This window comes from Carlito syrichta, unplaced genomic scaffold (genome assembly GCF_000164805.1).
Source record: "Carlito syrichta isolate Samal-C Ts95f unplaced genomic scaffold, Tarsius_syrichta-2.0.1 Scaffold314854, whole genome shotgun sequence".
Lineage (NCBI taxonomy): Eukaryota > Metazoa > Chordata > Mammalia > Primates > Tarsiidae > Carlito > Carlito syrichta.
In genome coordinates, this window is record NW_007258950.1 from 37905 (window position 1) to 60404 (window position 22500).

At 36.6% G+C, this 22500-nt stretch overlaps 1 protein-coding gene across 1 annotated transcript in view; it reads left to right on the forward strand.

Moving 5' to 3' along the window:
* Window positions 1-22500, forward strand: part of LOC103274680 (dmX-like protein 1) — a gene marked incomplete at its 5' end in the record, with an annotated part of 98683 nt that overhangs the window by 37786 nt on the left and 38397 nt on the right. Inside the window, 6 exons of the mRNA XM_008072112.2 lie at window positions 7293-7471; window positions 14975-15114; window positions 15944-16029; window positions 17264-17465; window positions 18783-18900; window positions 21447-21509. Coding sequence (XP_008070303.2) covers window positions 7293-7471; window positions 14975-15114; window positions 15944-16029; window positions 17264-17465; window positions 18783-18900; window positions 21447-21509 — 788 coding nt within the window. The remainder of the gene's footprint in view (window positions 1-7292; window positions 7472-14974; window positions 15115-15943; window positions 16030-17263; window positions 17466-18782; window positions 18901-21446; window positions 21510-22500) is intronic.

Genomic DNA, 22500 nt, shown 5'->3' on the forward strand with positions numbered 1-22500 from the left:
GGGCGTGGTAGTGCGCGCCTGTAGTTCCAGCTACTTGGAAGGCTGAGGCGGAAGGATTGCCAGAGCCCAGCAGGTCGGGGCTGCGGTGGCCGGAAGCGGCCACTGCACTCCAGTCTGGGCGACAGAGTGAGACTCCAACTCAAAAAAAAAAAAAATGAAACGAAATCAGCTATTTAAAATATAATTGAGTGTACCAAACACTTTTTTTTTGTCTGAGTCTCACTCTGTCACCCAGGCTGGAGTGCAGTGGCACACTCACGGCTACCACAGCCTCGACCTTCTGGACTCAGATGATCCTTCCGCCTCAGCCTTCCAAGTATCTGGAACTACAGGCATGCACCACCACGCCCGGCTAGTTTTTTTATTTACTTTAGAGATGAGGTCTCACCAAGTTGCCCGAGCTGATCTCAAACCTGTGAACTCAGGCAATCTTTTCACTTTGGCCTCCCAGAGCGCTGGAATTATAGGTGTGTGTCACCGTCCCCGACCCTGCCAAACACTTTTAACTGGTGATTTATTATAAAGAACTTTTAAAAGACTGGTGAACCTCAAAGTAGCTACTTTTTCTTGGGAAACAATTACTTTTTTTGTTAAAGTCTTAAATGTTTTGTTGAGGGTCATTTCATATAAATTTTAATGTAAAGTTTATTTTATTTATTTATTTTTAGATGAAGGCTCCTCTATCACCCAGGCTGGAGTGCAGTGGCACTCCACCACAGCCTCGACCTGCTGGGCTTCAGCGATTCTTCCACCTTAGTTCCAAGTAGCTGGAACCAGAGATGCATGCCACCATGCCCAGCTAATTTTTTTATTTTATTGTAGAGATGAGGTCTTGCCAAGTTGCCGTGGCTGATCTCGAACCCATGGGCTCAGGCAGTCCTCCCACTTCGGCCTCCCAGAGTGCTGGGATCACAGGCATTCTGTTCATTTTCTAAAAGACTGGGGAAAGCAAATTTTTATATAAGGGGGAGAAAGCATGGAAGATAAAAATAAACTCTCCAAGGATTGCACATGTATAAATTTTTATAGATAATTATCCTTTCATTTCAGTGCTAAAGCCTGTTGACAAAGCAGAAACTAGCCTTATAAGACATGTAACATTCATCTGTCTGATTAGACCCCTTCATTCAATATTTCTATGTGCCTTACTGAGACTAAGCATGTGATTTCTCTTCAACTCCACTCTCTAATATTTCTGGCAGCTTAAGTCCTACAGCAGAATGACTTAATGTATTCTCTCTATTCTAATTTTTTATTATGATAAAAAACACATAACATACGTTGTACTATGTTAAACATTTATAAGGATATAGTTGACAAGGGTTAAGTATATCTCACTGTTGTGAAACAGATCTCCCGAACATTTTCATCTTGCAAATCTGAAACTATACCTATTAAACAACTCCACCCCCTTTTCCTTCCCCACAACTCCTGGTAATCACTATTCTAGTTCTAGGAATTTGATTATATTATACACCTCATATAAGTGGAATTATACAGTATTTTGTCTTTTTGTAACTGACTTATTTCAGTTAGTATAATGTCCTCAAAATTCATTTATTTGTAGCATGTGACAGAATTTCCTTCCTTTTTAAGCCTGAGTAATACCCCATTGTATGCATATCATCTATTCAAATTTTCAATAAGTTTGCTGAATTTGAACTGAAATCTTATAGACAGAACCATGTTATGGCTTCCAGGATGATTGAAAAGTATAAAGTACTCTATGGCAGCGATCTTCTGACTTTTGAATACATAACTCAATCCATAAAACACACTTGAGCAAACCCCCAGTGTATGTATATTTATGGATACTACTGTTGATCCAGCTATTAAACATAAAGTTTATTTTCTGCTTTCACTATTTCCCTCCTTCCCCTCTTCCCTTGCCTTTCTTCTCCCCTGCCCGTTATCTCACCTTTCTTCTCGTCCCTTCTCCTTTCTCTCTATTCTTTTCTTTTTCCCTGTCTTCTTCGCCTCCACCCCCTTCCTTTTTCTTCTCCCAGTCCTCCTACTTATCAAAAAATAAACATAAACAGAAGTTGTACTATTTTTCTTCCATATTTCATTAAATCATTTTGCATACCAGCTACTTTTGAGACTGCCTTGCTTTGTGGTTTGGAGACAAATCACTACTTTCTATTTTTTAGATACCCATCAATTCATTTTTATAGGTATTTATGGAGCCAGATACAATATACTGTGTGAGGTAATGATCCTGAGAAGAAGACCCTGATGGTCCAACAGTCTTTCTAAAATCCGGAAAGAATCATTTTTCACACTTTTTGTTGAGCTGGAGTCTCACTCCATTGCCCAGGCTGGAGTGCGGTGGCACACTCACAGCCACCCCAGCATCGACCTGCTGGGCTCAGGTGATCCTTCCGCTTCAGCCTTCCAAGTAGCTGGAACTACAGGTATGCACTATCCACACCTGGCTAATTTATTTTTTATTTTTTATTGTAGAGATGAGATCTTGCCAAGTTGTCCAGGCTGTTCTTGAACATGTGGGCTCAGGCAGTCTCCTCACCTCGGCCTACCAAATTGCTGGGATTACAGACTTGAGGCACAACAAGTCTGTTTTTGAGTTGGAGTCTCACTCTGTTGCCCAGACTGGAGTGCAGTTGCACACTTATGGCCACTGCAGCCTCGACCAGCTGGGCTCAGGCAATCCTTCTGCCTCAGCCTTTCAAGAAGCTGGAACCACAGGCACATGCCACCATGCCTGGCTAATTTTTTTCTTTTTTTTAAGTGAGAAAGAATTTATTGAGAGGACAGAAAAGCTCCCACAGTGGGAGAGGTTGCCCAAAGGGGTTGCCCAAATTTTTTTATGTATTGTAGAGTCAAGGTCCCACCTTGTTGCCCAGGCTGGTCTTGAACCCCTGGGCTCAGGCAGTCTTCTCTTCTGTTTTTCAGAGTGCTGGGATTACAGGCAAGGGCCACTGCACCCGGCCAAAAATCATTAATCTTATTCTTTGTGTAGTAAGAAGTACTTTCTATTAATGACTTCTTTCATCCTTTTATTTTTTGAATCTTTGAGGTTTGCTTATAAAATCATGCTTTAAATTAATTTCAAAGATTTGTTTAATACTTAATTTGTGTTCACATATTTGTACTTGTCATACTTTTTGCCTTAAGTACCCCTGATGATAAAGGAAAATGACTTTACCACTTAGGAAACTGAGGATTTACACTGAATTGGCTTGCTTAAAGTAAAAAACAGATTTGAAATTTATTTTATTTTAAACTCGCATGATTTTTATCTTCTCCATATCTGTGTTTTCTTAAAAATAAAATGTTTTAAACTGCTAGTTAAATAATTTACCTTGTCTTCTCCCCCTAAATTTTGGGAGTAAATTTGAAGGTCTGGGATGATGTGCCTCCCGAAGCTTCATATACCCTCTGGCACACTCATGAATAGCTCTGTGGGTAAGGGTGCCTTAGAGTGAAGAACAAGATGGTTCTGCTAGTTACTTTAAGTTCACTGTTTTTTCCTCCCTCCTTCCCTCCTCTGCGCCTTCTTTTCCTAAATTCAATTTTTAAAGAAATGACATTTAAATCTGGGTTCAGCATATTAATTTCATTGTGTCTATTTAAAATGATGAACTGAAAAAATACTTAATTGCCATCTTTTTATGTTTTAGTTTTAATCATGGTAATACATATGTGTAGTAACAAATCCAGCAGTAAAGAAATTATAAAAAGCAACACTGTCTTTCTTATTCCTCTGCTCCTCCCATTTTCATTCCTGAGATGTAGCCTCTTAACCATTTTTTATTTTTATTGTGAGTCCTTTTGGGAAGTAATTCTATAATTCTAAGAAAATCACAATGTAGAATGTCCTAAGAGTAAGGAAAGGATTCCTAAGGGAAGGAAGATATATTTGTACAGTCTACTATCTTGACATGGAAGTCTCCTTTTAAAAAGTACTTTCTATGGCTCAAAACAGCTAAGAAACTAAGAAAGTTAAAAAATGTATGCCACAACCTGATTCTGTCTGACTTGTTTTCTTACTCATGCCTTAGTTTTTCTTTAGCTACTTTCTGGCCTACCTATACCTCTTAAAATTCATAAGCTTTATATCCAAGTTGCTCTTCATTTCTCCATACTAATTTTTTTCTTTTATTGCTAGTAAAGTAGTCATTTTTTCTCTTAATAGTAGGATAGTAAAGTCAGTTTTCTGCCAAGGAATGGCAGAAATTCTTGATATTTGATTATTGGCATTTTCAAAAACAACCAGTTGAACACCCAGCAACTACATAGTTTGTGTTGTTCCCCCTGAGTTTGATGACCAGTTGTCCCAATAGGATTTAATCATAAAATAGCCATAAGTCTTCCTGCAATTGAGAGAAAAGAAGAGGGAGCAACTACTATATTGACAAGTCACAGGTCATTTCTTGTGTGGGAGGCATCACTGAAGTCCTTTTATGTATAGCATCTAAAGTAATACACAATGCAGTACTATAAACCTGATTGCCAGTTTTTTTTCCTTTAGTCCTTCTTCATCAAGAGTGTTTTGATAGGTAGTTTTATACTTCCTGGCATGGAGTCTTAAATTAGAAACATTTCCTTCTAGTGTAGTTACTTTCTTATTTTCATAGTATGTGTCTGAAATCACAGACTGTACTTCCAAATGTTTTTATTTTCTTTAAAAAACACTCTTATTTTTTACTTTTAAAACAATTTTTTATGATATAGCAATCAATCTTGGCAGAATCTATTAATTTAGTATTGTAAGTTTTATTTTTCCAGAGATTCTATACTTCTTGGTTCATATGTCCTCTAATAATAATAAAAGCAGTTGGCCTCTATGCCTGTAGTTACAGCTACTTGGTAGACTGAGATGGGAGGATCCCTTAAACAGGTATCAACGCCAGCAAAAGCACCCTAGGAATACCCTCATCTCTTAAAAGAAAAAAAAAAAAGAAAAAAAAAACAGTAATGTTTAAGTCAAATGATAAACTTAAAATTATCATTAATTTTTTGAAAGGGTAAAAAAAGTACCTCTGTATTCTGGACTTTGAGGAGAAATTGGTAAAACCATTTAAGTATTAGAACGTTATGTTGAGCCGGGCTCGGAGGCTCAGCCTGTAATCCCGCACTTTGGGAGGCTGAGGTGAGTGGATTGCCTGAGCCCGCGGGTTTGAGACCCACCTGGGCAACTTGGCAAGACCTCATCTCTACGATAAATCAAAAATTAGCCGGGCGTGGTAGCACGCACCTGTAGTTCCAGCTACTTGGAAGGCTTAGGTGGAAGGATCGCTGGAGCCCAGCAGGTCGAGGCTGCGGTGGCCAGGAGCGGCCACTGCACTCCAGTCTGGGCAACAGCGTGAGACTCCAACTCAAAAAAAAAAAAAAAAGGAATGTATGTTAAGACATGCAACAGTAATATTGGAAACTGTTGATTATCAAATGTTAGTAAGAACAAAGAAAAAGAATACACATTTAATCTGACAGTTCCTGTTAAAAGAACTGTCATTTGAAAGATTAAGTAGTAATTGTGCCACTTTTAGTAACCACTTGGAATGCTAATATTTTATTCATCTTTCCTTTTTTCTGAAATAACCAAATTTGTTAAACTCAGTTTGACTGCAATTTCATATAATTGCATGTGCATGCTGTATCTATAAGCTGAGTAACTTCAAACAGTAAAACAAAATTGTATTACAGCACAAGTATTTGCATTGATTTGGAAGGTAAGTAAAATCTCATTGGAATCACTGAAGGAGAATATTGATGTGCTTTAATGTGGAATTGTTTGCGTGTATATTAGATTATGCCTGTGTCTGCAAGATTCCTTTTTTTTTTTTAATATATGGAGTACACTTCAGGATTAGGTATAAAAGTGGTCATCATACAGGTAAAGTTTAGGCCACCCTTTGGTCCCCACTTTGCCTGATTTGAGATCAGGTACCCTTATTGATGTTACGCGCCCTCCCCCCCACATCCCCTGTCAGTTTCCAGGTACTGCCAATCCCTTTCTTAGAGTATTATGGTAAATATTCAGGGTCCACTTATGAGTGAGAACATGTGGCACTCAGTTCTTTGTTTCTGTGTTAGATCACTGACTCTGAATCCGTCCAAATTGTTGCAAAGTCCATAATTTTGTTCTTCTTTATGGCTGTGTAATAGTCTACTGTGTATATGCACCACATTTTTTATTATCCAGTCCAGTTTCCATGGGCAGCACGGTTGGTTCCATATTTTTGCTCTTGTGAATGGTGCTACAATAAACATGCGTGCACAGGAATCTTTTTTGTAGAGTCATTTAAGTTCCTCTGGGTATATTCCCAAAAGGGGGATTGCTGGGTCATATGAAAGGTCAATTTCTAGTTCTTTTAGAAATCTCCACACTGTTTTCCATAGAGATTGCACTAGTTTGTATTCCCACCAGCAGTGTAGAAGTATTCCCTTTTCTCCATATCCTTGCCAGCATCTGTTACTTTTTATTAATGTTGGCCATTCTTGATTCTCTACTGATGATTTGCATCTTGTGACTTAGTGTTGATTAAAGATTTGTATAACTTTTTAAATGCTAGTGACTTTAGTATTCTAAGGTAAAATACTGAGAGAATGCTGACTAACTGCAGAGGGTTCAGAAAGTAAAACAATAGATTGCATTTTTTTCTTTGTGATTTCTTGACTAGAAAATTTCTAACAGTTTGCATCAATTTAATTAAGTAGTTATTGTACTTGAAATTTAAATATGTTTCATAATAAAAAATGTAGTTTTATATGTAGATATAAGGCCACGTGATAACTGAAGAGTCTCAGAAGTAAGGTGTTGCTTTTATTTAATTGTTTGTTTATTTTATAAATAGAGATGAGATCTTGCTGTGTTGCCCAGACTGGGCTCAAACTCTTGGGCTCAAGCCATCCTCCCCCCTCAGCCTCCCAAAGTACTGAAATTACAGGCGTGAGCCACCACACCTGGCCAAGGTGTTGCTTTTAATTAAAATTGACACCTCATGATATTCTTTTAAAAAAAAGGATGTCATGTTTCTAGTAAAATTGTGGACTGATTTGCAGGCAGATATTGTATCTTTTTATCCTATATGTACAATAGATAAGTCAATATTTAAAAAATGAGGGACAAATTGAGAAAAAAAGGAGAGATTACTATCCAAAAATGATTTTTGTCTTACTTTAATTATTTTCTTACCTTCCCTATACTTTCATAATCTTAATCTTATTTTTTGTGTATGCTTATTTATAGTTACTTTAGATTTATGTAAAGGCAGAAAGAAATACATTGAAAATACTACTTTAATAATACTTTATTTTCTTTTTGTTAGTTTCTTCACTAGTTGAAGAAGGAGAAAAACAGAACAAACGTTTTAGGCCATCAAAAATGTCTTGCAGAGAATCTGCCCCGTTGACTGCTTCCTCACCACCAGTAAGCCAGGAGTCACTGGCAGTTAAAGAGAAGTTTATCCCACCTGAGCTCAGTATCTGGGACTATTTCATAGCCAAGGTAATAAAAAGCGCTATCCAGACCAGTATTTTCATAGTCAAATGGAAATGAAACTGTTTAAAATAAGTGTAATTACTTTGCTTCCAGACGTTTTCTCATTCTGGTTTAGAGCATTTTCATTTGTATCAGGCTACATTTCAAAAAAAAAAACACCCCAGAATATTTTGACCAAATTTCCTGCCAGTTTCTAAGGCAGTTTTTTGATAAATTACGACTTTTGTGTTTCAAGCAAAACTAGGCTCTTGAATAAGAAGAGAACTTGCTTAACGTATTCATATTAATGTACTTGATTTGATTAAGGAATCAAAGTGCCTTATCATCTGTCATCCATATACTTTTTACACTATAGGCAGGCCTTTATTGTTTTGAAAGGCATAAATTTCAATTACCAGAGTTTTTAAACTAGTAACATAAACTAGTAAGTTAAATAACATCAGTCCCTCAATTACTTGGTTCAAATTTCAGTTATCACAGTATCTCAAACATGGGTAATTGCATAAAGAATAAATGTCTTTGCTAGCTCTTCATTTCTAGAAATCACTCTGTAATAACAGATGCATGCTTCATTATTAGTGACCAATCATGTCAGTTTTTTTCAGTCTGTCAGTGATTGATCATTTAGCACCTGCTATTCAAGCCATACATATGTAGTTTTGCTTCCGTATTTCGTATAATAAACCCATATGATACCTTACAAAATTAGATTTAATCAGAAGAGGAAATTGGCTAACTAAGATGAAAGTGCTACTTAAAAAAAACTGATAGTACTGAATGAAATTCAAATCAAACATAGAGTTAAAGAAAAAAATAACTAACTGTAGCAATTTAACACTGCTGCCATTTGAAAGACTCTAGAAGATGTACAGCCAGAAGAATTTAGTGAAGATCAACATATAAACATAAATGTAAAATGTAGTTGTGATGAAAGAATGAATATGTTCTAGAGACAGTGACCTTGGCAAAAAAAAACTTTGCAATGAAAAAACTCAAACATTGAACATCCAAAGAATAAAATGCTGAAAGCTGATATAAACTTAGAAGTCTAACAATTGGTTAAGGAATAGAAAAGATGTTTGCTTTACATCCTAAGTTATAGAGCTAGAAGAAAGCAATCTTTATTAAGACTACATTTTTTTACAAAAACATAAAACAGTTCCCAATATTTCTAATATTTTATTTTTTATTTTTTTTTGAGTTGGAGTCTCACTCTGTCGCCCAGACTGGAGTGCAGTGGCCGCTCCTGGTCACCGCAGCCTCGGCCTGCTGGGCTCCGGCGATCCTTCCGCCTCAGCCTTCCGAGTAGCCGGAATTACAGGCATGCGTCACCACGCCCAGCTGATTTTTTGATTTATTGTAGAGATGAGGTCTCGCTGCCCAGGCGGGTCTTGAACCCGCGGGCTCAGGCAATTCACTCACCTCAGCCTCCCAAAGGCATGGGATTACAGGCTGAGCCACCGAGCCCAGCTATTTCTAATATTTTAATTACAGTATGCTAAATATTAGTTCTACTATTTTAAAATTTTTCCATATACATTTATAGCAGGTGGTAAGAGAGATTTTAGTGTTTTGATAAATATTTTTAAAGGTCACAGAACATTTGTGATTTCTCCTGTTTTTTATTCATGTTGCTTTGGTTGGTTTCTGCTTGCATGGTCATTTTTACAGTCACGCATTACTGTTCTTAAAGGACTGCCTAGATGTATTATCTGTGTATCATGTGATCAGCCAAATTCCTCACATTCTCAACTTTTGGATGTTTTTCCCCCTCCTTCCATTAATTGAAATCTAACTTTTCTTTGGTGACACCAATCCCTCTGGCTTGTTAAGCTGTGGTTTTTATTTTTCTAGTCTTCTAAGTGCTTCAGGGTAATGAAGGGAGTTTATGTCTGCTAGTTCCTCACTGCCATTTGCAGAGTCATTCATTCATCATTCATTCAACACATGTTTATTAAGCGCTTCATTTCTCTGGGAATATCTTTATTTTGCCTTCATTTTTTAAAGGCTAGTTTTGCTGATTGTTGGTTAGCAAGGCCATTTTTAACTTTCTTGTTTCTGAATCTTTTTGTTAAATTTCTGTGCTCTGTCCTTGCCCCAGTTAGTAAGTATCACAGCCTCAGGATAGTTGAGATGTTAGCCTTCCTTAATTGTTTGCTACTGAGATCTGTATTGCTTTTGAAAATGCCCGTTGGCACAAAATTTTGTTTGTTTTTTTTTTGAGTTGGAGTCTCACTCTGTCGCCCAGACTGGAGTGCAGTGGCCGCTCCCAGCCACCGCAGCCTCGACCTGCTGGGCTCCGGCGATCCTTCCGCCTCAGCCTTCCAAGTAGCCGGAATTACAGGCATGCGCTACCACGCCCGGCTGATTTTTTGATTTATTGTAGAGATGAGGTCTCGCTGCCCAGGCGGGTCTTGAACCCGCGGGCTCAGGCAGTCCACTCACCTCAGCCTCCCAAAGGCGCGGGATTACAGGCTGAGCCACCGAACCCGGCGGCACAAAATTTTAAAGACAGTCCCCTCTGGCAGGGCATCAGAACTATTAGTCCTCACAGCCTGCTCTGTTGGCCTGGTAGACCTTTTATACCAGAGAGCTTGGTGTTGGATGGGAGCAGCTCTTGACCAAATTATCACTGTTTTACTGTTTTGATTCAGTAGGTTTTCTTAAATAATTGCTTTTCTGTGTGTTAAATGCATTTTGTCATTTTCCATTGGTTGTTTTTAACACTTTGTTTTGTTGTTGCTCTTTGGGGACAGGACTTAACTCTTTAGGGAGAGGATTTGGCAAGATACTCAGTTTTTCCAGAAGTTCCACCCTCTCTACTGTTTCTTTATTGGACTTCCTTAGATGTAAGATCTTACAACTATTTTTTTAAACTTCCCACATCTCCGCTTCCATCTTACTTTTACTCTTAACTGATGACCTCACCTTAAAAGTCACCAAGGAAAATAGAATCAGACAAAAATTCTTTCATCATCCCATTGTAAAATTATACACTTGTTCCTGTCATTCCTTTCTGTTATAATGGAAGAGTCCTGCTTATCAAAGACCATTTCCTCAAGTTCTGTTCTGAATCCCATTCTCACTTGTCTTCTCTACTCTCCTATGTTTTCAAGTTCTCTCTTTCTCTATATTCTTCTCATCGGTACATCAGTGTGCTTCAGTATCTTCAATTCAAACCTCTGCTTTGACCCCCAAATTTTTTCTAGCCAGTATTTCATTTATCTACTCCCTGTTTGCATTCAGTTTTTCAAAAGCACACACATATTTCCTTTTACTGTCTTATTTCCCTTTCATACTTATTCATAATACAGCTTCTGACCGAGTTACTCTATTGAAACTGTTCTTGTTGAAATTCAGGTAATATCCATATCAAATATAACTGAAACAGTTTTATTATTATCTTTTCTGACCTCTTAGCATTATTAACACACTTGACTACTCCCTCTGTTAAATGGTTTTTTGTTCTCTCGATGCCAGTTTCTCCTGTTTTTTTCTTCTTTTTTTGCTATTATTTTAAAGATATGAGGAACAATTCAGGATTAGGTACATAAATGATCAATGAACAGGTGAAATTTGGGCCTCCTGTTGGTCCTCACTTTGCCTGTTTAGGATCAGGTACCCTCATTGATGTTATGTGTCATTCCCCGCCACCTCCCCGCCTCCCCGGCAATCCTTTTCTTGTAGTATATGGTAAATGTTCAGGATCCACTTATGCGTAAGAACATGTGGTACTCAGTTCTTTGTTTCTGTGATAGATCACTGAGTACAATAGACTCTAAATTCATCCAAGTTGCTGCAAAGTCCATAATTTTGTCCTTCCTTATGGCTGCATAATATCCCATCGTGTATATGTACCACATTTTTTTTTTTTTTTTAATCCAGTCCAGTTTCAGTGGGCATTATGGTTGGTTCCATGTTTTTGCTATTGTGAATAGTGCTGCAGTAAACATGTGTGTACAGGTATCTTTTTTTTTTTTTTTTTTAAGAATGTTTTGAGTTCTGGGTATATTCTCAGAAGGGGAATTGCTGGGTCAAATGGAAGGTCGATTTTTAGATCTTTTAGAAATTGCCATACTGTTTTTCACAGAGGCCATACTAGTTTACATTCTTACCAACAGTGTAGAAGCATTCCCTTTTCTCTGCATCCTCTCCAGCATCTGTTGTTTTTTGAGTTATTGATGATAGCCATTCTGACTGGAGTTAGGTGGTATCTCAGTGTGGTTTTGATTTGCACTTCTTTGATTAGTGAAGCTGAGCATTTTTTCATGTGTCTATTCGCTGCTTGTATGTCTTCTTTTGAAAAGTGTCTGTTCATGTCTTTTGCCCACTTTTTTTTTTTTTTGAGTTGGAGTCTCACTCTGTCACCCAGACTGGAGTGCAGTGGCTGCTCCCAGCTACTGCAGCTTCGACTTGCTGGGCTCCAGCGATCCTTCTGCCTCAGCCTTACAAGTAGCCAGAACTACAGGTGCGCGCTACCACGCCTGGCTAATTTTTTTGATTTATTGTAGAGATGAGGTCTCACCAAGTTGCCCAGGCATGTCTCGAGCCCACGGGCTCAGGCAATTCACTGACCTCGACCTCCCAAAGCGCGGGATTACAGGCTGAGCCACCGAGCCTGGCCTTTTGCCCACTTTTTAACAGGGCTTTTTGTTTTTCTGTTTTGGCACGTTTGAGTTCCTTGTAGATCCTGGATATTAGGCCTTTGTCAAATATACAGTTGGCAAATATTTTTTCCCATTCTGAGGGTTTTCTCCCCACTCTCTTAATGGTTTCTTTTGCTTTGCAGAAGCTTTTAGTTTGATGAGGTCCCACTTAGTCTATCTTTTATCTCTTATGGCTTGAACTTTTGATCTTTTTTCTTAAGCTTACTGTTTATTCTTTTTTTTTATTTTTTATTTTAAAGGTGTGGGGTACAATTCAGGATTAGGTATACAAATGGTCGTTGTACTGCTGTTTATTGTTTCATAATTTCCTTTCTTCTTTTTCTACTTCACCCATGAATTTGGTCTTCTTCAAGATTTGGGCATACTATATTTATTTTCCCCAGTATCTCCTCTCTCAGATCCAAGTCCTTGTATTTTACTAAATCACATCTTCATTATTATAGTTCCTCAAGCAAGAAACCAGGAGTCATTCATTTTACTCCATTTGTGCTTGCTCTTAAATCTGTCAGTGCTTTCTCCAAAATATATCTTGAATATGTTATTCTCTCTAGCTTCATTACTAATAACTATATCCTAACTACCAACTCTTTTTTTTTCTTTTAAGAGACAGTATCTGAAGTGCAGTGACATGATGGTAGCATCACACTCTGACTCAAGCCATCCTCACACCTTAATCTCCTAAGTAGCTAGAACTACAGGCATGCATCACCATGCCTGGCTAATTTTAAAACTTTTTGTGTGGAGATGGGATCTTGCTTTTGTCCACTCTGATCTCAAACTCCTGGCCTCAAGCAATTCTCATACCTTGGCCTCCCAAAATGCTGAAATAACACAAGTGAGCACTGCCTGGTTAAGGCTGCCAGCTTTTGCTTTAGTTACTGATGTCTCCATTTCTACTTTTGCCATTTAACTTTATTTCTCATAAGAGAGTGGTCATAGTGTAGTTTTTAACATATAAATCTGAATACCTGTCCTCTACCTAAAACTTACTAGTGACTTTTTTTTTTTGAGTCAGAGGCTCACTCTCAGTCTGTTGCCCAGGCTGGAGAGCAGTGACATGCTCATAGTCACCACCTCATCCTCAGGGAGATCCTTCTGCCCAGCTTTCCAAGTAACTGGAACTACAGGTGCGCATTACCATGCAAGGCTAATTTTTTTTTTTAATAGAGATGAGGTCTTGTCATGTTGCCCAGGGTGGTCTCGAACCCCTGGGCTCAGACAATCCTTTCGCCTCCTCCTCCAGAAGTGCTGAGATTACAGGCGTGAGCCACTGGGTCTGGCCTAGTGGCATTTTATTGGAGTCCTTTACTGTGGCCTACAAGACCCTATCATCTGCTGTTCAATCTTTCTGCTAATAAACTTATCCCCTTGTTCAACAGGCTCAGTCTAACTAATTTTTTTATACCAAACTTTTTCTCATATTAAAGCCTTTCTAATTTCCACTGCCTAAAATACTTTTCTCCCTTCTTGTTATATACCTTGTTTTCCTTTTGTCTTTAGGTTTCAATTAAATATCACTTTTTTTTTTGGAACTGGAGTCTCACTCTGTCACCCAGGCTGGAGTGTAGTGGCATGTTGACAGCTACCGCAGCCTTGACCTACTGGGCTCAGATGATTCTTCTGCCTCAGCCTTCCAAGTAGCTGGAACTACAGGCACCTGCCACCATGCCTGGCTAATTTTTTGATTTATCGTAGAGGTCTCACCAAGTTGTCCAGGCTGGTCTCAAACTTGTGGGCTCATGCAGCCCTTTTACCTCAGCCTAACAAAGTGCTGGGATTATAGGCGTGAGCCATCGTGCCCGGCCTAAGTACCACTTTTCAAAGAGGCCTTCCATGATCACCTTATCTCAGTTCTCCTTTTTGTTTTCCATCTTAACTTTTTTTCTTTCTTTCATTTTTGAGTTGGAGACTCACTCTGTTGCCCAGGCTGGAGTGCAGTGGCAGGCTCATGGCCACTGCAGCCTTGACCTGCTGGGTTTAGGCGATCCTTCCACCGCATCTTCTTTTCTTTATAGGATTTAAAATAATTTGTATTTAGCTTTCTGTTATTTATCTTTCTTTTCCACTAAAATGTAAATTCTATGAGGACAGTCACTCTGTCTTAAATTCTTATAAGAAGTACACTTTTGGGCACACAGTGGATACTTAATGAATTTTTTGTTGAATGGATGAATAAATAAGGGAATTGTATAAGGTGAAGTCAAAGGCATGGAACGACAACAGTTACTTTTCTTTTGTTAAAATCACCTTCTCTGTCTTTCCCCTCCTCCACTTTTATGACTGCTCATCAAATCCAAATGTTGAAAAGTTCTTGTTTTTAGAAATGATTTCTTTTGCTTTTTCCTCTTTTTTTTTTTTTAAAGCAGGATTTCTTGAGAGGACAGAAAAGCTCCCACAGTGGGAGGGGACCTGAAGGAGTTACCCTTCTCTTTTTTTTATTGAGACGGACTCTTACTCTGTTGCCCAGGCTGGAGTGCACTGGCACAATCACAGCTCAACACAGTCTTGACTTCCTGAGTTCAGGCGATCATCCTGCCTTAGCCCCCTTACTAGCTGGGACTACAGGCACACACCACTACACCTGGCTATTTTTAAATTTTTTGTAGAGAGGAGGTCTTTCTGTGTTGCCTCAAGTGATCTTGAACTCCTGGGCTCAAACAACCTTTCCACCTCAACCTCCCAAAGTGTTGGGATTACAGGCATGAGTCACTGCACCTGGTCAGTAGTTACTCTCTTATAATGAATCATCTGCAAATGGGATGAATTGTTGACATTAGAGTATATATTTGAATGTTTTAAATCAGATCGTTCCTTGATAAATTTCATGATTTCTTTATTTTAGCCTTTTCTACCTCCTTCCCAAAGTAGAGCAGAATATGACTCAGAGGAGAGTCTGGAAAGTGATGAAGATGATGAAGATGATGATAGTGTTTTAGCATCAGATTTCCATTTCCAAGAACATTCTAATCCAAATTCATATAGGTATGGAATATTTTATTTTAAGCTTCCTGTAAGAAATCATCATGGTTTATATAAATATTTTTTTAAATAATATATGTGAGATTAATAGGTTTGGTGAATTTACAACACTTTATAACTCAAATTTCTTTAATTGAAATTGTTATATTCCATTCCTTAACAGTAATTTCTCAGTTACCTTTATTTGTGAGTGCGTCATCTGTATTTGTACCATTTCTCACATGTCTTGCTCTCAGACTCTGCCTTGCCTTTTGGACTCCCAAGATAAATGACTTCCATTGTTTAGCCTAGAAAATCTAATGTTTTGAGTAGAACACTAGTACTAAGATGTCAATAAGCACTATCTTTAAAAAAAGGCTCTGTATATTATAAAAATCATAATATTTCAAAGTGTTCATTTCCAGCCCCAATACTGCATTATTCTTACTTTCATGAGTGGTAGGATTATGTCTCATTTCTATTGATATGCTGTTGTCTTCTCTGTATTGATATGTTTACATCTAAAAAGTATATATGTTTTATGAAAACATGATATGTTAATGGTGTGATAAAAAATATAAATTTTCAGAAGTCCTTCTTCATTATTCTTTATGGTTACTCTAATATTCCGTAGTTCAAAACATGGTATTCAACCAGTACTCTCCTGATGAACACTTTGGTTATTTCTACTCTTCTCCTATTATAGATAATGCTGACATGAGTAACTGCATGCATATATTATTTTGTATTGTGGAGGAATATCTTCAGGGTAGATTCCTATTAGTGGAATTATTGAGTCAAACGGTGTTGTACTCATAGATCTTTAACAGATCCTTTGTTGCCTTATTTTTAGTTGGTCATTGATGCGATTGGCGATGGTGCAATTGGTGCTTAACAATTTGAAGACTTTCTATCCATTTGCAGGTCATGATGTTGCAGGTAATAAATATTTTAACATGAACTAATGGTGCCATTGCTTTTGACTTACTAATCTTTTTTTTTTAATCAGTGGAGAAAAGTTTAGTGGTTTCCTCTTGTAGAAGATATAGATTTCTTTTAACTAAATCAACCATCTGTAAATGTGTCTGCTATACTGTTTGATACTCAAAGAAATCAGAGGCACTGAACCTGATGTAAAGAAAGGAGCATGATAGTATACCAAGTGACCAAGTGGTTTAGCTGTGAACTGTATTTACACACACACACACACACACACACACACACACACACACACAGAGACACACAATATGGTAAGCACTAAAATACCGATTTAACCAAAATTTTTATGAGACTATATTGTAATGATGGAGAGGGGAGAAGTTTATTTTCATATGCCATAGTAGTAAATCAGTAGATCATTGCCAAAATTGAAAAATCAAGAACTCATAGTATAAGCATGTTCTTTAGACATGGGTAGATAAGTAGCAGGAATAGCTAAAAGTTGAAAGTGGAATTAGGACTCAAGAATATGAAGGGGTAGAAAAGCGCTGAGTTTCATGGCAAATATTGATTTTTTTTTTACTTTGTGTATAATTTTCATTTTCTAAACAAATCTTAAAGAGTCATATGCCATATAGAAATTGAGCTAATCCAAGTTTTAAAATAATTAATTTTGCCAGCCTCGGTGGCTCAGCCTGTAATCCCGCGCCTTTGGGCGGCTGAGGTGAGTGGATTGCCTGAGCCCACGGGTTCAACCCGCCTGGGCAGGCAAGACCTCATCTCTACAATAAAATCAAAAAATTAGCCGGGCATGGTAGCGTGTGCCTGTAATTCCGGCTACTCAGAAGGCTGAGGCAGAAGGATCACTGGAGCCCAGCAGGTCTAGGCTGCGGTGGCCGAGAGCGGCCACTGCACTCCAGTCTGGGCGACAGAGTGAGACTCCAACTCAAAATAAATAAATAAAAAAATAAAATAAAATAATTAATTTTCCTCCCACACGTTTTCATAATCTTCAGGTACATTTTTAATGTGAAATTAAAGTCAGAAGCTGTAATGCTGAAATGCTCATACAGATTTATGACATACCATTTCTAATCTACCTGATTTCTATGGCCACCTCTCCTTTCACATCTCTCCTGTCAAAGTGTGTGTTAATATGTTATCTTAGTCTTTCTTACAACTGAATATAGTATCTTACTGGAGAGTATAAATGTGGGTCAATTTTCTCTTTTAGAGCTTCCAGTTAGTTCACCTCTTTGCCATGCTGTTCTAAAAACTCTTCAGTGTTGGCAACAAGTACTTCTCCGACGACTTGAAATCCATGGTGGGCCACCTCAAAACTATATTGCAAGTCATACATCTGAAGAGAGTTTGTCTGCAGGTCCCGCAATTCTCCGACACAAAGCTTTACTGGAACCCACAAACACTCCTTTCAAGTAGGTTTTCCTATTGATACTATTTTTAAGGTAGGAGTTGTACAAAATATTTAAGGCCTATGTTTATTTTGCTACTCTAGGCTCAAATCTGTGCCAGTATGTAATGCCTATGGAGGTCCAGAGGTTAGCAAATTTTCTTGGTCCTGATAGTAGATATTTTAGGCTTTTTGGGCCATATGTCCTTGTCACAACAACTCAACCCTGCCATTGTAGAGCCAAAGCAACCATTAAAAAAATATGCTTGGTTGTGGTGCAGAACAATTTATTTTTGAAAATGGAAGTTAAGCTGGGTTTGGCCTGTAGAGTGTAGCTTATTGATACGTGCTCTAGAGCAGTGCTATTCAGAATAATCCAGTCAGCAATTGCTTTACTGTCCAGGAGGAGAGAAAGTTTGAACCAAAAGGTAAATCATTGCAATGGTTGCTTCATCTAGAAAGTCTTGCCACAAAAAATATTAAGTGTACTAAATGATGTGCTTAGTGGCTTAGTGTTATAGTTGATGTATGTTCTTGTGGAAGCTCTTAACTCACTGCTGCTCATGAACAAAGTTTTTGATTGTGTCCATGAGCAGCACATTGAGTAGCTCTGCTTCTAGATGTCTTCTAGGAGGCATACCTCTTTTTGTTAGATCCTATGACTCTAGGTTAGGGATTGGCAAACTATGGCCAGCCCCATGTGCCAAATTCTATTTTCCTCTTGTTTTGTAAATAACATTTTATTGGCTTACAGCCATATCTGCCATTTGCTTATTACCCATGGCCACTTTCCCACTACAGGTTGATCATCTCTAATCCAAAAATCCAAAATGCTCCAAAATTTTTTGAGTGCCAACATGATACCACAAGTGGAAAATTCCACGCTTAAATACTTAATACAAACTTTGTTTCATGCACATTATTTAAAATATTGCAATTATTTTTACCTTTAGACTATAAATATAAGATGTTCATGAAATAAAAATAAATCTTGTGGTTGGACTTGGATTCCATCTCCAGAACACCTCATTTTGCATATTTAAAGATTCCAAAATATGAAAAAACAGGAAATTCAAAACACCTCTGGTTCCTAGCATTTCAGATAAGGGTTACTCAACCTGTACAATATCAGAGTTGAGTCATTGTGACAGAAACCATGTGGCCCACAAAGGCTAAAATATTTACTGATCCTTTAAGAAAAGTTTACAGACTACTGCCCCAGATTATATGGTCTGATTCTAGTTAATTTATTATAATAATCATTCATATCGCACCAAGGAATTGTGATCAAGTTAATTAGAAATTTCTGAAGTGTATAATTAAATTTACTATCTCTCCATAGATCCAAACATCATCTGGCACTGTCTGTGAAGAGGCTTTGGCAGTATTTGGTGAAACAGGAAGAAATTCAAGAAACCTTTATTAGAAATATATTCACAAAGAAACGGTGTCTAAATGAGGTCTGTATAAGTTAAAAACTGTTTACTTTTTTTTTTTTGTTGAAGTCATATTATCATGCAAACATTAAAAATGAGTTTCATTTTGCAGATATTTTGAAAATGCCTTCGTATGTCATAAACATATACAGTTAATGCTAAAAAGACGGGCAGTATTATATACATCAATTTAATTCAGAGTAATTAATTCAGATTTATTTGGGGCTTATTTTTCAAAAGGTTATTGTTTGAGTTAAGGTTCTGTATCTTGTTTCCTGTATTTTATGTTGTAATGATCATCAATTTAAGAGACAAGTTAGAAATTTCCTACAATTTTCATGTGATAGTTTTAGAAGTTAAATTGAAACTGAGTTTATATACTGAAAATATCTTAATTTGCACTTTCTTCTGTAGTTTATGTTTAAATTAGTGAAATTTTGCTAACTGAAACAAATTTATAATTATACTGTAACTGGTTGATGATATATGCTTCAATTTTATCATCATAATGGGTTTTTTTTTTTGGTCATTGAGGCTAGTGTGAAAAATAAGTATCAGTTTGATCATATGTGGAACTTGCTCCCTTCATTGAGAGTGCTTTGCTACTAAAAAAAAATACCAGGTGAGGCCAGGCATGGTGGCTCACACCTGTAATCCCAGCCCTCTGGGAAGCCAAGGCAGGAGGATTGGTTGAGCCCAGGAATTTGAGGCTGCAGTGAGCTATGATTACACCACTGCACTCCAGCCTGGGTGACAGACCAAGACGCTGACTTAAAAATATTTATATATATTAGGAGAAATAAACAGTAGATGTAGTTGATTACCCTCTACCCGTAACCAAGGGCTCAAAACTGGCAGCCAGTCTGTGGATCTCACTTTGGGTAGCACTGAATTAGTCCGAGGGCAAGCTTTGTGCAGTTTTGGAAGTGGAAGGAAAAACTGAAGATATTAATTTAAAAATTTTGAATAACTTCACAATAGACAAGTAAACAAAAAGCAAGATGACATCTAACCTTGTCAATTCAGGAATATAATCGTTCAGGAAATAGAGTCATATAATCAAGCCACAATGCACAGAAATAGCAGATAATAAGTACAACTACACACGTATTGATTTCTCTGTTATTTTATTCTTAATTTTCTTTGGAGTTCCATAATATCTTAAATAAATTATCAAATTATTCCTTATTGTGACTATTTTAATTAAAATCATAAACATAATTGTTGGACTTATAGGTTTGTAACTACCAGTAAACTATATATTTTCTTTGAATTTTGTTTTTTTATCTGCAAAATGACTCTAATACCGTTTACTTTGTAGTGTTTTGATCAGTAGATTTAAGTTATTTGAACCCTGCCACAATTAGTGGTAGTGATTAGAAATTTGTTGTTATTGCTTTGTTGTTTTATTCTTGATGGTCATTCTTAAAAATAGTGACTTTTAGAGGGAATATGAAAAAAAATTCATATAGTAAAATACAGATTGGATGAAATTAAACAGAATCTTAGCTTTATAGAGCTGGCATAAAGTTAATCTTTACTGGAAAGTTGACAAAGCTATTTTTGGTATTAACACAATTACCTTTCAGCTCTTATTTTTATAAAATGATTACAATGCTTAAATATGTGAGTCCAAGTCACTGTGACTTTCCAGATGGTTAGGAGATAGATATATGACAGGCCCTATATTTTGAATAGATGATAGAGAGTATTTTGAAACTGCTGCTGTTTCTTTATTCCTTTATGTGTTTGAAAATGAAATTTTCTGGTTTCTTCATCTGACCTTAAAATCCTGATATATTCTCAGATCTTTTCTTTTCCTATATAGTGTAGCTTACTGGTACATATGTTTTAAAATAGAATGTCTTATCTATTTGTATTTATTTGGAAATTAAGTACAGATGACAACAAATAGATTAAGGCCTTCCCAGCAAAAAATTGAGATGTGACAGTCACCATCTTTGTTCCCACTTCCTTTTTCTAGTTTCTTTTATTATCTAAGAACTAAACATCTTGAGATAACTCTTTAACAAATGCTCCTATTCCCTTCTAAGAAGGATATGTACCTCCAAACAATTTATTGACTTTTTCTGGCTAAATCGGTAGAAGAGAATTAGAAATGTAGAACAATTTTCTAATCAGGAGAGTGTCCTTAGGGGTCAGATATGGAGATAAGATATAGTAGCATGTAAGAGAGCAATTCAACTTTAATTTTCAGTTGCTAGTCTCTAGAACTAGTAACTCTGAATTTTTTTAATATAAATTACTTTGTTATCAATCTTGCTTTAATGTCACCATTTCAAAATAAGTTTAGTAAAAATTTCTTAGGCACCAGAATAAAATTTATAGTAGTGGTTAATGAGTTCAGAGGAGTTATGTTTTTCTCATTCCCTAACCATGCACCCTCACACATGCTTCTTTTAAAGTATATGAGATTTGAGAATAGCAACTCAGTCCAGTCTTCTTTTCTAGTAAATTTGGTTTTAAAATATAATATTAAAAAATACCCCTAGTATTTTGCATGTTACATCTCATCTTTACTTTCTGTCATGTGGTTATTCTTGATGAAGTCATTAGAGGACAACAGTGAAACCATCAAAAGTTCTATGATGGAGGAGCCAAACATCAATAAGGTACACAATATCATTCAACTGAAATTGGAAATTGCATTCTTTCACAAAAAAAACAAAGTATTTGCATTTGAGTTTTGGAAGAGACTTTGTTTCTAATAAAATTAAAGTATTATTCCTTCAGATTATTTTCCTTTTATTTTTAGCAATTTGCTATCATATATGTGGTTTCTCTTTTATTTAAATAAGAGAATGCAATTTTAAAGGGAGTTGAATGTAACCTGTTGTGGCTACAGATTTTTCTAAGTAAATACAACCAAAGTTCCTAATAATTGTGATTACAATAGCAGTTGTAGAAGTATAATAGTATTGTTTCATTTGTGCAGGTATCCCTTTGAAGTTAAAATTATCTCCTGTAATATTTCTAAGAATATGGCAAATACTATTATATAACATTATTTTACTGGTTGGAGTAGCATGTAGTACAATGCCTAAGGATACCTAATAAGTACTGATAGTACTCGAGAATGAAAACACAAAGGCTGAGAATTTGTACAATCATGAAATAACTCCTAGATGTTCTGTGATTGCACATTCAAATATAACTTTATTAGGTTGATATTTAACTCACTTTTTAAATATTCTATATTTAAAACAATCTCAGAGGTGATTTTTAGGTGAAAACTTTCTTTAAAAAAATGTTTAGGGCCACTAATATCTACCTCTTATTCTTTCCCACAGAAATCTTTTGGCAAAATAGGAAAATAATTCTATGCAATTAATTTTACAAGTCTGGTGTATATTATAACTTTGACAAAATAAATATACATGTGATTCATATTTGAAATTTACTAATGGCCTTATAATCAGATAGCAATTTTCCTTCCCTAGATAATATACACTGTGTAAGTAGTATTCTTACCCATAGTCTTTTCTCTTGATGCTGTTTACAAAATGTTAATAATAATAATGTTGTTATTCTGTAGTCATCTCCATGCTACACCAGAACGCAGTCATTTTTTGGGAAAGGTTAACATCATAACCATTTTGACCA